This window comes from Rhinoraja longicauda, chromosome 8 (genome assembly GCF_053455715.1).
Source record: "Rhinoraja longicauda isolate Sanriku21f chromosome 8, sRhiLon1.1, whole genome shotgun sequence".
Taxonomy (NCBI): domain Eukaryota; kingdom Metazoa; phylum Chordata; class Chondrichthyes; order Rajiformes; family Arhynchobatidae; genus Rhinoraja; species Rhinoraja longicauda.
In genome coordinates, this window is record NC_135960.1 from 65,305,847 (window position 1) to 65,326,190 (window position 20,344).

At 41.8% G+C, this 20,344-nt stretch overlaps 1 protein-coding gene across 2 annotated transcripts in view; it reads right to left on the bottom strand.

Moving 5' to 3' along the window:
- The window catches only part of pgap1 (post-GPI attachment to proteins inositol deacylase 1), a 113,767-nt gene that overhangs the window by 23,363 nt on the left and 70,060 nt on the right, over positions 1–20,344 (bottom strand). For both annotated transcript variants that reach the window (XM_078404140.1, XM_078404139.1), the window contains 4 exons: positions 8,446–8,539; positions 4,823–4,913; positions 4,530–4,727; positions 37–169 (listed from right to left, as the gene is read on the bottom strand). In XM_078404140.1, the coding sequence (XP_078260266.1) occupies positions 37–169; positions 4,530–4,727; positions 4,823–4,913; positions 8,446–8,539 (516 nt within the window). The remainder of the gene's footprint in view (positions 1–36; positions 170–4,529; positions 4,728–4,822; positions 4,914–8,445; positions 8,540–20,344) is intronic.

Consider the following 20,344-nt stretch of genomic DNA (forward strand, 5'->3'; position numbering starts at 1 on the left):
ATTTAATATGATGACTAATGAATAAGTAAATATTACCTTTGAAAGATAGAGGAAGTAACCAAACATGAGCGCGACAGCACCACAGGTTGTCCAGATTATAAAGATGAGGAAAATTACAATACAAGAACTCTGAAGACTTATTAGCTCAGTTCTTTTAACAATTGATGGCCTGTAAGAATGGGAACAACGAATTACACTGGAGCAGTGACAAATTCACATCAAGAACTTAATATAAAATTCTGATTTCATCTTCCTACAATATTTACATTTTAGTTGTTTCATGAGCAGGTCCCTTTTAATAGAACATAGCGGAGTACAGCACCAACACAGGCCATTTGGCCCACAATATCCGCGCCGAACATGATGCCAGGTTAAACCAATCTTGCCCACCTGTACGTGATCCATATCCCACCATTCTCCACGTATCCATGTACCTATCTAAAATCATCTCAAATGTTGCGATCATATCTGCTTTCACCACCACCCCTGTCAATGTGTTCCAGGCATTCACCACTCTGTGTAATAAATTCAATTCATTTCAACACGAATCTCTCTGGCTATTATTGGTCAGTCCAATAATAGCCAGATCAGTATAACTGGCGGCACGGTGGCGCAGCGGTAGAGTTGCTGCCTTACAGCGAATGCAGCGCCGGAGACTCAGGTTCAATCCTGACTACGGGCGCCGTCTGTACGGAGTTTGTACGTTCTCCCCGTGACCTGCGTGGGTTTTCTCCGAGATCTTCGGTTTCCTCCCACACTCCAAAGACGTAAATGTAAAAATTGTCCCTAGTGTGTGTAGGATAGTGTTAATGTGCGGGGATCGCTGGGTGGCGCGGACTCGGTGGGCCGAAGGGCCTGTTTCTGCGCTGTATCTCTAAATCTAAATCTAAATCTAAACTAATGTAAATAAATAAAATCTGCAACAGTGGAAATTTTCAGAATTATTCAAATAATGACTAAATTAAACCAGCAAATCTTTGATTTTGGGCCAGCTCACAGTTTCTACAGAATCATAAATTTTAGTGTCACATTAGAGACCCGTGCCAAAAGTAGCCTAAATATCAGCAAACCAAATGATATTTCAAAAATTCTAACTGTTAAGCACTATCAGGGAAAGGTACACTTCGGCACAAGTTTACAATAAAGATGAAGACCTGTTTTTGAAGAGTCTATAGTCTGAACCCTGTCTTCCTATTGTGTGACCCTTGGGTTAATTGAGAAGCCCTGGTGTTTAACATGAGGGTCAATTGCTGCAGCTGGCGGAAATGTGACAGGAAATCTTCACTTCATCACAATCCACCAAACACTGGCAAAGTACTTACCCTGACAAATATACGTGTCAGTCCTAAAAAATGACAGCATTATTCAGAAAGGAAAACAAATGTCTGTTCTGAGCAAAGGAAGAATTCAAATCCTTTTGTTTACACATTGGTGGGGAAAAGGCAAGCATGACACAGGGTCATCAAACTGATGGCAATAACCTTATGCCATTTGATTCTTTCATTATTGCAGCAAACATGCGATCAACTAATTCAGCAAAGGTTTAAACCACACTCAGAGTTTTGACCCACCTGACCTCACAACACATTATTACAAAATATAAACTTTTGCATTCCATAATTGTCTCCCGTTTGTTCAGCTTAGTTTTAGTTTAGTTTAGAGATGCAGCGCGGAAACAGGCCCTTCGGCCCACCGAGTCCGCGCCGACCAGCGATCACCCGTACACTAACACTATCCTACACACACTGGGGACAATTTACATTTATACCAAGCCAATTAACCTACAAACCTGTACGTCTTTGGAGTGTGGGAGGAAACCGGAGATCTCGGAGAAAACCCACGCGGTCACGGAAAGAACGCACAAACTTTGCACAGACAGCACCTGCCGTCAGGATCGAACCCGGATTGTAAGGCAGCAACTCTACCGCTGCGCCATCATGCTGCCCCTAGCTTTTTGTTTACTGTTTTTTTTTTTGTCTTACATTTTATCTTATTGCCTTTCATGCTTCCACTGACTCTTTCTCATTCCTTTATTTTGGAACTGTCTTCTTGATAATTTACGGGCCTCCTGCTATTCGTACATTACTTGTGCCTGTTGTTCGTCTGCATGCCTCTCATCTACTTAAGACCATATTTTAGATCACCCAAGGAGCTGGCGTGTGAGACATGACATTGGGCAAGTAAAATATAGAAACCCACAAAATATAGAAACATTGATTGGAAAGTGGCACAGAAAAAGAGAGGGAGCACCAAAGCCCAATAGCTACAACCTAACTCTGTCATTTGAAAATAAATTCAACAAAATATGTTGCAGATTTCCTGGGTTACTGTGCAGGAGCAGAGCAGTTACCTGTCATTTTAATGTCACAACATGAATGGAAATGGCAAGCATCCAAGAGTTGTAATTGCATTTGCAAATAAGAAGGATGCATTCATAAAACTCTTAAACAGTTCATTGTTAATTATAGCACTGGGGAAAATTAATTAATATCTCAGTGGAAAGGTTCAATTTTATGCTAAGCTTGGTGTGGTAATGGCTGGAATGAAAGAACCTTGTCTTTTACAAAACCCCTTTAATAATTTCATTGCAGCCACCTCAATTTGCAGCCAATTTAGTACTTTGGAACTGTAGTCACTGATGTTGCATAGGCAACTTGGGAATTAGTTTGTTGACAGATAGATCATTTAATTTTAGATATTCTCAAACGATACATGTAAACACAAGCAAAGATTCTTTGCTTCTGAGATTTTTCAAGTGCACCTCAAATGGCAAATCAGGTCTCAATTTAACCACTCATCTGCAAAATACAAGCTCTGAAACTGGACTACTTTATTAGCACAAAACTGCCTCAAAATCAGTGCAATATATATTGAGATTTGCATGGTGGGATTAAAGTCCTGCAAGTTCAAAAGCAAAGTGCTGGAGGAACTCAGCAGTTGTTCAGAAGGATGGAGCAGCTCACACCGATGGAGTCGGCAGGCAAAAGTTAGTAAAGGTTCGAGGAAGGGGTGGCGCAAAAACTGGCAAGTGATAGGTGAATTCAGGTGAGGCGGGGTGATTGGCAGATAGGTGGCGATATAACAAAGGCTGGAGGTGTAATGGAAACAAAAGGGTGCGGATGTGGATTCAGATAAGGAAGGAAGAGGGGGAGTGAAATGCAAAATCAGAGGGAAGGTAGATGCTGGAATCTTGAGCAAAACAGAAAGTGCCAGTAGTCATGGGTCTCCAGTCTGAAAAGCAACCTTCCACCATCACTTCCTGCCAAATCAAGGCAATTGTGTATCCAATTAGTTCTCCTTCGATCGGTGCGATCTAACCTTCCAGAACAGCCTACCAAGCGGAACCTTAAAAGCTCGGCCGCCATGTTCCTGGTTACTTCGTCAGAAACGTCAATCAAGTTCCTGAGACACCATCGCCTACATACAAAAACATGCTGACTATCCCTAACCAACCCATATCTTTCCAAATATATGTTTATTTATCTCTTGGAATCTCCTCCAGTAACTAACCTGCCACAGATGTTTTGTTTAGTATTCAATAGTTCCCAGGTGTTTCTTTGCAGTCCTTCTTAAATAGAGGCACAATATTAGCTACACTGTAGCTGGCAGCACCTTACCCATGTCTAACGATGGTGCATGTATCTCAGCCAGGGCTCCTGCTATCTCTTCTCGTGCTTCCCAATGTCCTAACATATTACTGATCAGGCTCCTGAGATTTATCCGCCTTCATACATGTTAGGACATCTAGCACCTCCTCTGCTGTAATGCAGATTATCCCAATTAAATTTCCGAAGTTCCCTCGTTTTCATGTCTAGTAAAAACGAGGTCAAATATTCATTGAGAACCTTGCCCAACTTCTGTGGCATCACACATAGATATCCATTTTGGTCTTTGAGGGGGCCTATTCTCTCCCTAAATACTTACTTCCCCTAATGTACTTAGATTTCACTTCTCTGACAAAGTTATCCCATGCCCCATTCCTGTCTCCCCATCTCATTTTTTATACTCCCACACTCCTCCAGGGACACACCTGATTCAAGCCGCCTGTACCTTTTTTTAAGTTTAGTTTAGAGATACAGCGCGGAAACAAGTCTTTCGGCTCACCAAGTCTGCACTGACCAGCGATCCCCGCACATTAACACTATCCCACACGCACCAGGGACAATTTACACATACACCAAGCCAATTAACCCACATACATTGTATGTCTTTGGAGTGTGGGAGGCAACCAGAGCACCCGGAGAAAACCCACATGGTCACGGAGAAAGCATTCAAACTCCGTACAGACAAGCACACAGGATCGAACCCGGGTCTCTGGCGCTGTAAGGCAGCAACTCTACTGCTGCGCCACCGTACCGCCCAAGAGTCAGTCAGGCATTGCCCTCTCCCTAGTAGCTCCATCTACACATTGCTTGAGGAAACTTTCCTGAACATACTTAACAAATGCCAGCCCACCAGAGCCCTTAGCCCTATGGCAGTAATGGCTGATGGTTCAAATAAATACAACACTGAATTGACGGTAATCTTACCTGTGAAACAGTGACCACAAGAAAGAAAGTTGTTTAAGTAATAAGCTAAAAAAGATTCCACTCCAGTAGACAATCGCTGTGCCAAATAAGAAAAGGAGAATCGAAATTGCCGAGGAGGAGATTCCTTGTTTATTTAAAATAAGGATGTCATTTTCAGGTAACATAAGAAGAGACCATACATCCTGAAACCATTCATATCTGCAAAACAAAAAAATATAGTGAACGATGTCAGGAATACTGAGCAAAGCAAGAGGCAGAACAAATTTATTTTGTTTTAAAATCAAGATGCATACCTTAAAAAAAATGCAGCAAGATTGACAAATGGAATAACTTTGTACGGTTTTGCTGCTGTATGTAAGGCAATGGTGAAGTCCAAACAGTGACCTATAAGCAGAACAGAATCACATGAAAGGGGTTTTTAATTCTTCTGACTGATGCAAGTCCAATTTAGGTATTTTGTATGAGGCATAATCTTTCATACACAGCACCACAATTTAGAGGTTACTGATCCAAGAATCCAGAAACACAGATTCATTATCTGCAGGCACAAATTTAAACATACCCCAAGGCAGCAGAGGGGGCTTCAAAACAGTAAGGTCATAAGGAAAAGGGGTAGAATTAGGCCATTCGACCCATCAAGTCTACTCTGCTATTCAATCATGGCTGATCCATCTCCTAAACCCAGGGATTTATTCACAAAACGCTGGAGTAACTCAGCAGGTCAGACAGCATCTCAGGAGAGAAGGAATGGGTGACGTTTCGGGTCGAGACCCTTCTTCAGACTGATGTCAGGGGGGCGGGACAAAGGAGACAGCCATTCCCCGCCCCCCTGACATCAGTCTGAAGAAGGGTCTCGACCCGAAAGGTCACCCATTTCCCCGCCCCCCGAACATCAGTCTGAAGAAGGGTCTCGACCCGAAACGTCACCCATTCCTTCTCTCCTGAGATGCTGCCTGACCTGCTGAGTTACTCCAGCATTTTGTGAATAAGTACCTTTGATTTGTACCAGCATATGCAGTTATTTTCTTACACTTGTATATCTCCTAACCCCATTCTCCTGCTTTTTCCCCATATCTACCTATCTCTGCCTTAAAAATATCCACTGACTTGGCCTCCCCACCCTTCTGTGGCAAAGAACTCCACAGATTCACCACCCTCTGACAAAATAAATTTCTCCTCATCTTCCTAAAAGAACGTCCTTTAATTCTGAGGCTATGACCTCTTGTCCTAGACTCTCCCACTAGTGGAAAAATCCTCTCCACATCCACTCTATCCAAACCTTTCACTATTCTGTATGTTTCAATGAGGCCCCCCCACATTCCTCTAAACTCCAGCGAATACAGGCCCAGTGCCGACTAATGCTCGGTGAAATTCTCATCATTGACAATTACTCTGAATCTATTGGATTATCCTAAAAATCAATCTGGATAGAAGGATATTTCTTCCTTGCTTGTCTGGTTTATGTGTTACTCTAAACCTGCAATAATGTGGCTAACTCTCAAGTAGTCCTGGAAATGGCTACCTGTTAAAGGGCATCAAGGATTGGCAATATATGCTGGTGCTGCCTGCAATGATTAAGTCCCATGAATAAAAACCATTACACACCAGACAATGAGGCATTCATTTTGGATTAATGGACACAAAGAGAAATCAATACTGCAAAGTTCAACTGTTACATGATCTTTACACTGTTACACTATACTGTTACATGATCTTTACTTTATCTTTGCTTTGATATTGACACTCAATGTTGTTTCCTAGATTAATCCTGGGATATTAGTAATGACCTCTGTGATTGCCCACTAGAAGGCACTCTTTAGTTAGACTACACTCCTATACATTTTCCATCGTGAACAAAGTATCCTGCCTTTTATGGCCATACAGAAATAATCAGTTGAGCAATAACTAAAGCAACCCAGACCAGATCCAACTAATAAAATCTGTAGGAAGGAACTGCAGATGCTGGTTTAAACCAAAGATGGACACAAAAAGCTGAAGTAACTCAGCAGGTCAGACAGCATCTCTGCAGAAAAGGAATAGGTGACATTTAGGGTCGAGACTCTTCTTCAGAAGAACTGTCTCGACACGAAATGCCACCTAATAAAATCAGTACTTGTGTAGAAGTCTCCAGCTAGTGTAGAACAGTTTGTAAATGAAGCATACACCTTGCAGTACATAGACTACACGACAGAGTTCCTACAACTGGAAAACTTAAGGGCCTGTCCCATTTAGGCGATCTTTTTGGCGACTGCCGGCGACTGTCAAAGTCGTAGCAGATCGCCAAACTTTTCTTTTACCCGATGACAATGACCACGACAATGCCGAGTCAGGTCGAGATTCAGCGTCTTCTGAAACATCGCGAAAATTCCCACGCTGTCAATGCTTCTCCGGCGTCCTGGTTTTCGCTGAAATCACTGACAAGTCGGTAAGTACTTGAGAGTTTTGAACTATAACACCTTGGGTTACTTAAAAACCAAGCTTCACTGTAACAAGGAATAAACTGGATTTACTTCCAATTTACTAATAGCTGTATTAAAAAAAAGATTTTTTAAAGTGGTTCAGTGGCTTTTTGTGAAAAGTGTGTGGGCATTCTATGAAAATGTAAGGGAGATGCATATCTGGTTTCTGGGTTGCATATCTGGGTTGGGAGCCCACTTTAAATGTAATGGCTGTGGCCAAAAACATCGCGAAAATTCCCACGCTTACTTGACCGTCAAACTGTCGCCTCCAATCTACCTGTCAAATGTCCTGACGGTAAATAAATTGGTTAAACACAAGCATTTTATGGTATTTTGAAATGACTTTACTTATTTTAATATTATGTCTTCTAAATGCATCTTAAGAGAACCTATCAAACCTGGGGACAGCATGCGACAGCGCCCGCAATAAGCTACGATGCCTGGCGACAAGCCAGCTGTCGCCGAGAGATTTCAAACCGTTTGATTTCTCAGCGACGTGCCGAGATCCACTACGATCCACTGCGATCTTTGGAAGACTCCTCACGATCATGCCCGCGACACCCCGGCAAACTGTCGGCGACAGCCTAGTCGCCTTCAAATCGCCTAAGTGGGACAGGCCCTTTAGTTTCATTCAAATATTTTCACTTCTATTTCAAAGGCTATCCACTGCTTTCTCGTGAGCAATAACAGAGAACGGTAATAATATCTCTTCTATGGACCAAATTATCCATATTTTCTCATGCAATGAAGGAAAACTATCTGAAAACGTAAAGATAGACACCTTGTGCTCGAGTAACTCAGCAGGTCAAGCAGCATCTCTGGAGAACATGGATAGGCGATGTTTCAGGTTGGAACTCTTTTTCAGACTGATTGTAGGAGGGTGGGAAAGAAAGCTGGAAGAGAGGAGGGGGAGGACAGAGCATGGCTGATAATAGGAGAACAAAGGCGAGGGGGTTATTTGACAGGCAGATTGTTGAACAGAAAGACAGGTGTGAGCCAGAGAGGATAAAGAGTTGTGAATTATTAAGCTCAGGGAAGTTGTGAATTGTGATCCGCTGAGTTGCTCTAGTATTTTGTGTCTATCCTGGTATAAACGAGCATCTGCAGTTCCTTGTTATTATAATATCTGAATACGGAGTTCCCTGAAACTACTCTAAATGTAGCAGTTGCACAAACTGTCCTGTTAACTTTTCAATGATTAGAATGGGTTGCCAGGAACTAATGGTTGTTGTCAGCAGAGCTGTTTACCCTGACGAACAGGTAAAAAACATTTCAAGATAGAGTGGCTGGATTCTGCAAAGTCAATGTGACAAAATTAAAAAGAAAGGGGGCTTTGAATAAGTTGTTGGTTCCCTGTGTTGCTGCATAACTGCCGCGCTGTTTGCCATCCAGTGACATTTGGCTATTTTGTTTACACATAAACTGGTTAAAAAGCACTGAAGTCATTTGTTTGTTACCTTCATTATAAAGATGGATTAATTGCCTTCCAAATACTAATAATATGTTTGCAACAACATATGTGGGCAAGTAAACACCATGGAATCTGATCAGCTGGAACAAAACAAAAAGGAATAAATCATAGTAAGTTGGTCAATATGTTGCATTTAATATAGTTTTAACACAAGAACAGTGTTCATTGTACTGGACACATTCCTGAGAATTTTTGCTTCAATAAAATGTATTTCCAGAAAAATCAGATTTTTTTTTCAATAATGTAATAAAATGATTTACACCATCACTAGTCTTCCTATTCCAAAATGTGTGCCAAATTGGAAAATACATTTATCAAAATACTTCATACAAACCTTGGTGAAAGTACATCAGATGTCCAAAAGGCAAGAAAAAAAAGTTGTTGGTTAACTAAAATTAGGGCCTATTGCCAATGGTCAGAAACAATTGATTAAATATGATTAAATTAAAAAATACGGATGTTTATTGACAAATAAGTAGGAGAACACTCAAGCTTTGTTTTTATTTGAAACCTATCTGTCCTGAGCTGGTCAACAATGAATACTAGTCGTCAATGACAAAATGTGGGACAAAATGAAGCACAAAGTTAAATTGGACTGTGCGAGTTCATTTATGCCACTATCTTGAATTTTTCAGCTCATCGAAAGTGTACCCTCAAAAGCAGCAGCAAATGTCAGGGCTGGAAACAGGAAAAGATGGCAAAACCACAAATGAAGGAATGAAAACAACAAACATTTATGTGACCTAATTACACTCCAAACCAAAGTTATAACCCGCATACTATTACGCTGTAAATTTTTGTCTCTGTTGCACTGTCAAGGTGGAAAATAATCAGTTGGCAATTCATACACAATAGGCTTTCAACAACAAATGATCTGAGAATATTGTATGAGGGGTAATTATTGGTCAGTATGCAAGTCATCGGCTTCAGGAAGTGGGACAGTGCACACATCCCTGTCAGCATCAATGATGCTGAAGTGGAGATGGATGAAAGTTCGACGTCCCTCTGCATATCATATCATATCATATATCTACAGCCGGAAACAGGCATTTTCGGCCCTCCAAGTCCGTGCCGCCCAGTGATCCCCGTACATTAACACTATCCTACACCCACTAGGGACAATTTTTACATTTACCCAGCCAATTAACCTACATACCTGTACGTCTTTGGAGTGTGGGAGGAAACCGAAGATCTCGGAGAAAACCCACGCAGGTCACGGGGAGAACGTACAAACTCCTTACAGTGCAGCACCCGTAGTCAGGATCGAACCTGTGTCAAATCACCAATAAATTGGTCCTGGCCCAACCAGGTTGATGTCAGGGCCAAGGAAGCACACCAGAAGGACAGGACAGCATAAAAATAAAAGAGAAGTATAACATAGCAAAGAAGAGCGGGAAGCCAGAGGTTTGGGACTCTTTTAAAGAGCAACAGAAGATAATTAAAAAGGCAATACGGGGAAAAAAGATGAGGTACGAGGGTAAGCTAGCCAATAATATAAAGGAGGATAGCAAAAGCTTTTTTAGGTATGTGAAGAGAAAAAAAATAGTCAAGCCAAATGTGGGTCCCTTGAAGACAGAAACAGAGGAATTTATTTTGGGGAACAAGGAAATGGCAGACGAGTTGAACCGGTACTTTGGATCTGTCTTCACTAAGGAAGATACAAACAATCTCCCAGATGTTCTAGTGGCCAGAGATCCTTGGGTGACGGAGGAACTGAAGGAAATCCGCATGAGGCAGGAAATGGTGTTGGGTGGACTGATGGGACTGAAGGCTGATAAATCCCCAAGGCCTGATGGTTTGCATCCCAGGGTACTTAAGGAGGTGGCTCTAGAAATTGTGGACGCATTGGTAGTCATTTTCCAATGTTCTATAGATTCAGGATCAGTTCCTGTGGATTGGAGGGTAGCTAATGTTATCCCATTTTTTAAGAAAGGAGGGAGAGAGAAAATGGGAAATTATAGACCAGTTAGTCTGACATCAGTGGTGGGGAAGATGCTGGAGTCAATTATAAAAGACAAAATTGCAGAGCATTTGGATGGCAGTAACAGGATTGTTCCGAGTCAGCATGGATTTACGAAGGGGAAATCATGCTTGACTAAGCTTCTGGAATTTTTTGAGGATGTAACTAGGAAAATTGACAGGGGAGAACCGGTGGATGTAGTGTACCTGGACTTTCAGAAAGCCTTCGACAAGGTCCCACATGGGAGATTAGTGGGCAAAATTAGAGCACATGGTATTGGGGGTAGGGTACTGACATGGATAGAAAATTGGTTGGCAGACAGAAAGCAAAGAGTGGGGATAAATGGGTCCCTTTCAGAATGGCAGGCAGTGACTAGTGGGGTACCGCAAGGCTCGGTGCTGGGACCACAGCTATTTACAATATACATTAATGACTTGGATGAAGGGATTAAAAGTACCATTAGCAAATTTGCAGATGATGCAAAGCTGGGTGGTAGTGTGAACTGTGAGGAAGATGCTATGAGGTTGCAGGGTAACTTGGACAGGTTGTGTGAATGGGCGGATGCGTGGCAGATGCAGTTTAATGTGGATAAGTGTGAGGTTATCCACTTTGGTGGTAAGAATAGGAAGGCAGAGTATTATCTGAATGGTGTCAAGTTAGGAAAAGGGGACGTACAACGAGATCTGGGTGTCCTCGTGCATCAGTCACTGAAAGGAAGCATGCAGGTACAGCAGGCATTGAAGAAAGCCAATGGAATGTTGGCCTTCATAACAAGAGGAGTTGAGTATAGGAGCAAAGAGGTCCTTCTGCAGTTGTACAGGGCCCTAGTGAGACCGCACCTGGAGTACTGTGTGCAGTTTTGGTCTCCAAATTTGAGGACGGATATTCTTGCTATTGAGGGCGTGCAGCGTAGGTTTATTAGGTTAATTCCCAGAATGGCGGGACTGTCATATGTTGAAAGACTGGAGTGACTAGGCTTGTATACACTGGAATTTAGAAGGATGAGAGGGGATCTTATCGAAGCATATAAGATTATTAAGGGGTTGGACACGTTAGAGGCAGGAAACATGTTCCCAATGTTGGGGGAGTCCAGAAACAGGGGCCACAGTTTAAGAATAAGGGGTAGGCCATTTAGAATGGAGATGAGGAAAAACTTTTTCAGTCAGAGAGTTGTAAATCTGTGGAATTCTCTGCCTCAGTGGAGGCCAATTCTCTGAATGCATTCAAGAGAGAGCTAGATAGAGCTCTTAAGGATAGCGGAGTCAGGGGGTATGGGGAGAAGGCAGGAACGGGGTACTGATTTGAGAATGATCAGCCATGATCACATTGAATGGTGGTGCCGGCTCGAAGGGCCAAATGGCCTCCTCCTGCACCTATTGTCTATTGTCCAAGACAGGAAATTTGGCATGTCCCCAATGACTTACCAATTCCTACAGATACACCGTGGAAAGATCCCATGGCCATCAGAAGAACCAGCCTCCCGCACCACCTCCAGCCTCTCCCGCACCACCTCCAGCCTCTCCCCCCCCCCGCCACCCCCAACCCACCCCCCCACACTTCAGGCTCAGATTTTGTAAAGTTGGGAATGATTAATGCACTCTGCCTCTTTGTTGAAACCCAAGCAAAGAGTATTTCATTGGACCTGTGGTGATGAAAGCATTGTACTAGTGGGTGTTCTGCCAGATGTCACTGTGACATAATAAGAACTTGGATAACATTCTCTGAAACCATTTATCCACCTACCCTCTCATTCAATACTACAGCTTATGGATAAACACAAGTCCCAGGTTTCAAGCTGCTCAAGATTATCCTTTCCAAATGAACCATATGCTGACTGACATCATCTTTTATTTGTTGTTTTTGAAATAAAAATATTTTAATTACTAGGTTTGCAATGCCTAGTTCTCTTGCAACAGCAGTACTATTTTTAAATGCGTATGAATAGACTATCTATTTCCCTACAGGTAGAATATTGAATGAGCTGCAAGGGAAAGTATTTGAGGCAGGTACAATAGCAACATTTAAAAGATATCTATGTAGTAAAACTCTCGTTTGTTTGTTTGTTTGTTTGTTCCTGAACTACAGCAAAACAGTGCGCGATAGCGCAACAATTTTAGGTCCAACTTATTCACCGTCGTCCCTTTGATGCTAATGGAAGAAGTTTCATTGAAATCGGTGTTATATTTTTAAAGTTATTCACATTTTAAAGTTTAAATCTTTCTCCTAGGGAGGGTGGGGGGGGGGGAGGGAGGGAGTGGGATAAGGGAGGGTTGAGGGATGGAGTGGGGGGAGGGGGAGGGAAGGGGGGAGGTGGAGTGGAAGGGGGGAAGGGGGAGGGGAAGGGGGAGGGGAAGGGAGGGGTGGGGGGGAGGAGAGGGTGCTGCACCAATGCAGGAGTGGTTTGGGCCCAACGGGTCCACTTGGTCTAGTATGTACATAAAAGATTTAGAGGGATTGCACCTAACGCAGGCACATGGGTCTAACTTAGATGGGGCATCTTGGTTGGCATGGATGAGTTGGGCAGAAGGGGCCTCATTCCATGTTAAATATCTCCATAACTACATTATGGTTAGGTTTTATAAATAGTATATTGTTTCCTTCACTAGAATACCTTACAGATTTTGTCCAAGTTCAATAATTGTATAATGTCCTCTTGCCCAGTGTACCTTATAGTTTGTACCCATGAAGTACAACGCTGACGGTATTTTTCTGCGAGATGAATGGTGAAGCAGCCTCAAGAATCCTTTTGTCCTACTTGTGCTCGTAGTGTGGGAAACTATGTGCACAGGCAATGTTTGTTGTTCCTATATCTGGTTAGATTTCATTAAATCCGCCTTTTTTGTTAAGCAGCCACCCAATTAGCTGAAAACAATGTTATCAGAAATTGATGAAGCAGAAATAAGCTTACTGAACCCTAAGCATTAAGTAACTTTCTGTACTTTTTTTACCCTGGGCTACTTTCAGAAATGAGTTCGAAAGTGTGCGACTAGTGTGCCTACAGTGGATTTAGAGCAATAAAAGCACGTAATTAAAATAGAAATGAAGTACAAAATTAAGGTATTCTGGCTTTGACTAAACAGGGCATCACCAAGGCTACACAGGATATAGTGAACAACACGCGTCTCCTTGTATAAGAAAATATTTGCATTGTAAGCAGTACAGAGAAAGTTCACAGGGAGTTGTGGGAAAAGGGGCATAGCCTTAAGATAAGGGACCAGCTCAAACTGATTTATTTGGCAAATAAATAAGCAGGAAGATGAAGTTCAGCCCAAAGGTCTTACTGGTCACAAATTTTATTGAAAGGTAGAACAAGCCTTTTGTGCTACTCATATTCCTTGTGCTCTTGAAACTGTTATGTAGTTCGGAGGGATCATGGGTGTAACAAGGTTGAAGTAGTTGATGTATGTAGGAAGGAACTGCAGATGCTGGTTTTAAACATAGAAACATAGAAAATAGTGGCAGGAGGAGGCCATTCGGCCCTTCAAGCCAGCACTGCCATTCATTGTGATCATGGCGGATCATCCACACTCAGTAACCTGTGCCCAACTTCTCCCCATATCCCTCGATTCCACTAACCCCCAGAGCTCTATCTAACTCTCTCAAATTCATCCAGTGATTTGGCCTCCACTGCCCTCTGTGGCAGAGAATTCCACAAATTCACAACTCTGGGTGAAAAAGGTCCTTCTCACCTCAGTTTTAAATGGCCTCCCCTTTATTCTAAGACTGTGGCCCCTGGTTCTGGACTCCCCCAACATTGGGAACATTTTTCCTGCATCTAGCTTGTCCAGTCCTTTTATAATTTTTTATGTTTCTATAAGACCCCCTCTCATCCTTCTAAACTCCAGTGAATACAAGCCTAGTCTTTTCAATCTTTCCTCATATGACAGTCCCACCATCCCAGGGATCAATCTCGTGAACCTACACTGCACTGCCTCAATTACAAGGATGTCCTTCCTCAAATTAGGCGACCAAAACTGTACACAATACTACCGAAGATAGACACAAAAAGCTGGAGTAACTCTGGGGGACAGGCAGCATCTCTGGGTGACGTCTTGGGTCGAGTCTGAAGGGTGTCGACCCGAAACGTCACCCATTTCCTTCTCTCCTTTTGAAGTTGTTAATTCTATCTTTTAAGTGTTGGGCGGGGGAAGGGCAACAATAAAATTGAAGGCAACAGCAACAAGAGTGTTGAAATGGGGAATAACATTGACAAGAATGAGGAAAAAGGAAATAGAGGATTAACAGGGTAGCATTTGTACCTTTGTCCTTTTGATTATTTAATCTGCCTTGCCTCCATCTCTATTATATGCCTTCTGTTACATTCCTTCACGCCTGCCTCTGTTCACCTTTTCTAGCCAAAAAAAAATGCTAGAAAAACTCAGCAGGCTCAACAGTATATATATGATAGGAGAAAGAGTCAATTTATTAAGTCTTTCAGAGAAATTCTATTTGTTCTACCCACTGCACTCTCCCACATTTTCTGCTATCTAGATTAAATTGTTTTCTCTGCCTTGATAAAGGTTCTCAAACTTGAAAAGTTGCCGGGTTCTCTTTCCACGGATGCTGCCTGATCTGCTGTTTTTCCAGCATTTCTGTTTTTATTTCGGATTTCCAGTGCCTGCAGTATATATATATATATTTTTTTAATTGGCTGCTCAGGCTTCCACCCACATCCCAAAGACATGCAGATTTGTAGGTTAAGTACCCTCTGTAAATTGCCCCCTAGTTTGTCGGGAATGGTATAATATGGAACTAGTGAGAACTGGTAATCCATGGTCGGCATGGATTCGGTAGGCCGAGGCCCTGTTTCCATGCTATATCTCAAAACTAAAGATGTCTCTCACAAATTAAAGCAATAAAGTGGAATTTTAAAATTAATGTCCAAAACAAATGTTAGTTTAACAAAATAAAAGTTATTGTTAAATATGACTAAAATGTAACTAATTCTTTCTTTGAATACAATGTACGTTATGTGTGTATATTCAATATATGAGAATGTCTTAACCATAAGTAAACAGATGATCTAATACAAACTGATCCCTTCACTAGAAAATTTGCAGAGAGTTTAATCAACAATTATAATTTAAATATGAAGATAGTTCCAATAATCAAAGAACAGAAAATTCTGAGTGGTGATCTGATACATTTTGACAATAACCCTCTGGATTTCAATCATCTGTAGCTTCACAACACTACAATGCTTTAAAAACACAAATTTCAACTTGGTCAATATTTCCAAACGGTCTAATGTTTGTGCTCAATCAAATAAACCCAAATAATTAACATTGCATCCCCAAACTGAATGGTAAATTGAAGAGTAAATAAAGAAAAACCTTGAAAGTCCAAGAGGCAGCATTCAACCTTCACTACAAACAAAATGACTCATGTGGAACATGGCTTACTACATCCCTTTATACATATGCATTCTTCCATATTGAGATGTAAGTGCACTCAATGAACTTTCATTATTGAATGCCGACTTTATTATGTGGCATACAAGGGTCTAGAATTATAATTTTAATGATGGTGAAAACTTCAGCATTCTTCGAGCAGTTCTGACATCAATGCATGGAATTAAACACATGAATCCCAAAGAAATTATTAATGGCACAGCAGTTGAAGCTGCAATTAATGTAGAAGTTGTGATCTAACCAAGACACATCATTCACAATTTGCACTGTGAAGGCCACTGAAAATGCTGATCTCAGTGACTGAGCAGAAACATTTTTGAATAGTATACCAAGACATTACCTGGCTGTATGTACCAAGGTCCAAAAAATCTAAGCTTATGTGTTGAGAGTATACATATATGTAAAGAGCAAGTTTAAAATAATTCTCTGGTTGACAACAAACTTAAACCTACTTCTTTGTTTATGATCATTCAGCTTCTATTTTTTTCCCTTGCATATTAAAAATAGTGTTTTTTACTTCATGATTTGCTATCTGCGACAACTTTTCAGTATGTTCGGCTATTTAAGCTGCTGGATGATATCACTAATGTTAGAATAACTAAGATCATCTGGAGAATTGTGCCTAAAAAAAAATCCATGTCTGAGAGCACCATTAGTCTTTACAGTGTGTCATTATTGAGGTTAGTGGTAATTATACAATCGTTGTTATTAATTGTCCTCTATCGGGTAGCTTACAACCTTACAGTATGAACATTGAATTATCCAATTTTATCTATCTCCCCATTTTACCACCACTCTTACTTATACCTATCAGCTAAAACATTATGACCTGATGACCCAAAACATTATGACCACCTGCCTAATATGCTGTTGGTTCTCCGTGTGCAGCCCCATACGCAGCAGGGTGTGATGCACTGTGTATTGTGGCACATTCCTCCCGTGACCACAATTAAAATTTTCTGTGACTTGTGCCACAGGAGATCTCAGATAGCCTTTGTTGCCCTCGCGCATCGATGAGCCTTGGGCGTCCAACACCCTGTCGCCGGTTTGTCCCTCCTCGGACCACTATCGGTAGGTACTCACCACTGCTGAACAGGAGGACCCCACAAGCCTTGCCGTTACAGAGATGCTGTGACCCAGTCGTCTGGCCATAACAATTTGGACCTTGTCAAAGTCGCTCAGGTCTTTACTCCTGCCCATTTCTCCTGCATCCAACACATCAACTTCAAGAACTGACTGTTCACTTGCTGCCTAATATATCCCACCCCTTGACAGGTGCCAGGATAATCAATGTTATTCACTTCGCCTGTCAGTGGTCATAATGTTTTGGCTGATCGGTGTATATCCCGCATAGACTTGCACCATTTCTCCCCTCCCCTCCTCCTTCCACCTACATTCCATTCTCTGACTTCACAATTCTCAACTCTTCTATCACGTCTTGCCTTTTCAATTCTGATCTTTGTCCAACCAAATGCTTATCAATATGTACAACAAAATAACTGCAGATGCTGGTACAAATCGATTTATTCACAAAATGCTAGAGTAACTCAGCAGGTCAAGCAGCATCTCAGGAGAGAAGGAATGGGTGACATTTCAGGTCGAGACCCTTCTTCAGACTGATGGTCTGAATGCTTATCAACCCCCACACCTATATCCACCTATCACTCACCAGGCTTTGTCCTGCCACTTCTCTCTTCCAGCTTCCCCCCCCCCCACCACCACCACCCCCCACCACCACATTCAGTTGGAAGAAGGGTCCCGACCCTAAACATCACCTATCCATGTTCTCCAGACCCATCGAGTTACCCCAGCACTTTGGGTTTTTTTTGGTTTTGTAAAGCAGCATCTGCAATTCCTTGTTTCTCCAACTTCTATTTGTTCCTTTGTGTTTTGCTAAGAGCATGGTGCTCTGACAAGGGCTTCTAATGTTGTTTTTACAGTCTGCCAACATCGTTGCAATCTTATATATTAAGCCATCCAAGATGTCTTGGGTATTTACAATGGAGTCTATCGCCGTAAGAACATATTGACCTTTCAGTTGAGTATCTGTCAAACGTTATCACACATATCGAGTCCCTCGCATGGGGAGGTATGTGCAAGAGAGACCGGTGATTGGAAGCCAGAAAAACGGAGATGTCAAGCTCTTGAGTTATGATTTCTTCTGATGTTCTTAGCAACGGCAAAGTTAGATGCTGCAACGGAGTACATTGTGTGACTTAATAGATGCAGAATCACTCATAGGCATGAAATGTAATTAGGATATTACTCCACAAGTTTTTCCTTTCATGGATCAACAGATTTTTGCACAAAATGAACTTTAAAAAACAATGTTGAAAAGCCTCCCTCATCTAGGTATGGACAGGGCCGTCTTAATGCATGGGCCTGATGGGCACTTGCCCGGGGCCCCACGAGCATAGGGGCCCCATTTTATCGACCATTTACATTTTTATTCCTGTGAGTAGTTGTCGTAGGGGCCCCAGTGCACTGCTTTGCCCGGGGCCCATAATGCTGTAAAGACGGCCCTGGGTATGGAGTGAACTTTTATGAAGCATTTTAACAGGCTTACAGAGGAAGAGAAGTAGCTGTGAATGCCAAGAAATGTTACTCATTTCAGTTTTGACTGAAGAATTTTAAAGAAGTGAAATGGTCTGCGTGTCAGAGATGTTATTAATTCAGCAGAAATACCAATGTGAAGCTAAAACAATTTATCAACAACTTCTGTTTATATAACATTTTTAACTTAACAAAATCCCTGTTATTAAATAATTGATTATTGAGAACAGTATGACATAAGACATTACAGATGGTTCTTCTTTCCATACATCTACATATAAATTAAGAGTAGCCACTTGGCCCAGCCAGCCTGTGCCATCATTTAATAAACTGATGGCTGATCCAATGATTGCCACAACTCTGTGTTCCCATCTACTCACAGTAATGTTTCATCCTGACTTTGCCTTATCAAGAATCTACCCACCTTTTTCTTTTCAAGCATCCATCCACCTTTGCCTTAAAAGAATTCAAAGATCCTTTTTCCATAGCCCTTCAAGAATAGTTTCAGACCCTCAATCCAGAGGGAATACAATTCTCTCCTTTCTGTCTGAAATGGGCAATCTCTTGCTTTTGCAGATGGGCCTCGCATCCTAAATTCTCCAACAACATCCACCCCATCAAGAACATCTCAGAATCCTCTATATTTCAATTATCCAATCATTCTTCTAAATTCCAGCTGGCACAAGACATAATATCTTTGTATTCACCTTCCGTGTGTGGCATGGTGGCGCAGCGGTAGAGTTGCTGCTTTACAGTGCCAGAGACCTGGGTTCAATCCTGACTACGGGTGCTGTCTGTACGGAGTTTGTATGTTCTCCCTGTGACCGCGTGGGTTTTCTCCGAGATCTCCGGTTTCCTCCCACACTCCAAAGACGTACAGGTTTGTAGGTTAATTGGATTGGTATAATTGTAATTTGCTCCTAGTGTGTGTAGGATAGCGTAAGTGTGCGGGAATCGCTGGTCGGTACCGGACCCGTTGGGCCGAAGGGCCTGTTTCCGTGCTGTATCTCTAAACTAAACCTTCCACTGAATGACCAGTTTTGGCTCCACCACCTTGTGAAGACCAGCACAAAAAATAATTCACTCTGCTTTATGTGCTTCCACACAAGGACCATGGATATGTTTTCTATGATTTGTGTCTGTTCCTTTGATATACGATCCTGTCTTCAACGATTGTTTCAAATATTGCTCCATATTAACTTTAGTAAACAACATACTTTTATAAGTTCACCTTAAATCATATCCAGGATTAGTTTTTTTCCCCCCAACTCTGCCTATGACTCAATCTTCTGACACAAGAGATAAACTTGCTGATCCTTGAAACTATTTCCAGATCGTAGATGCTTACTTTGAGACCCTATGAATGGAAGTCGATGTTATCAAATCTTATGACGACTTAGGGCTTTACCTCGCGTTTACAACTCTACAATAAATGGACATTTCAAGCATCAGTATTAATAAATCATACAAGCAGAGATCTAACATAACATCTAACGTGTAATTTACTGAAAAGCAGTGAAAGAAAGCAAATGTGCACGCCTCTCCACCTTTGGAGAGCAAACCATGGTTGCATTATTGCCTCTTAAATGTTACCCTGGAGGCAGATACCATTTAAAATTAGCATTACTCCAATTAAATTTCAGCAGGAAACCAAAGGAATCCTTTCAACAGAAGGCATGGGAATGGGGTTGAAAGGGGAAACTGGATCATTGATGATCAAATGTGGAAAAGAATTGATGGGCCAAATGGCCTAATTCTGCTCCTCTGCTTTTGGTTTTGTTTACTGAAGCTCATCTCTGGTTGGTTGGATTGGATTTGGGCCTGACTGATAGCATTCAACAGCACAGGAATGAAAGTAGGCAGTAATACTAAGCAACAAACATGTGTAACAGCACCTCATATTTCACCTGGGCAGTTTGCAGCCCAGGGGTATGAACATCGACTTCTCCAACTTTAGATAG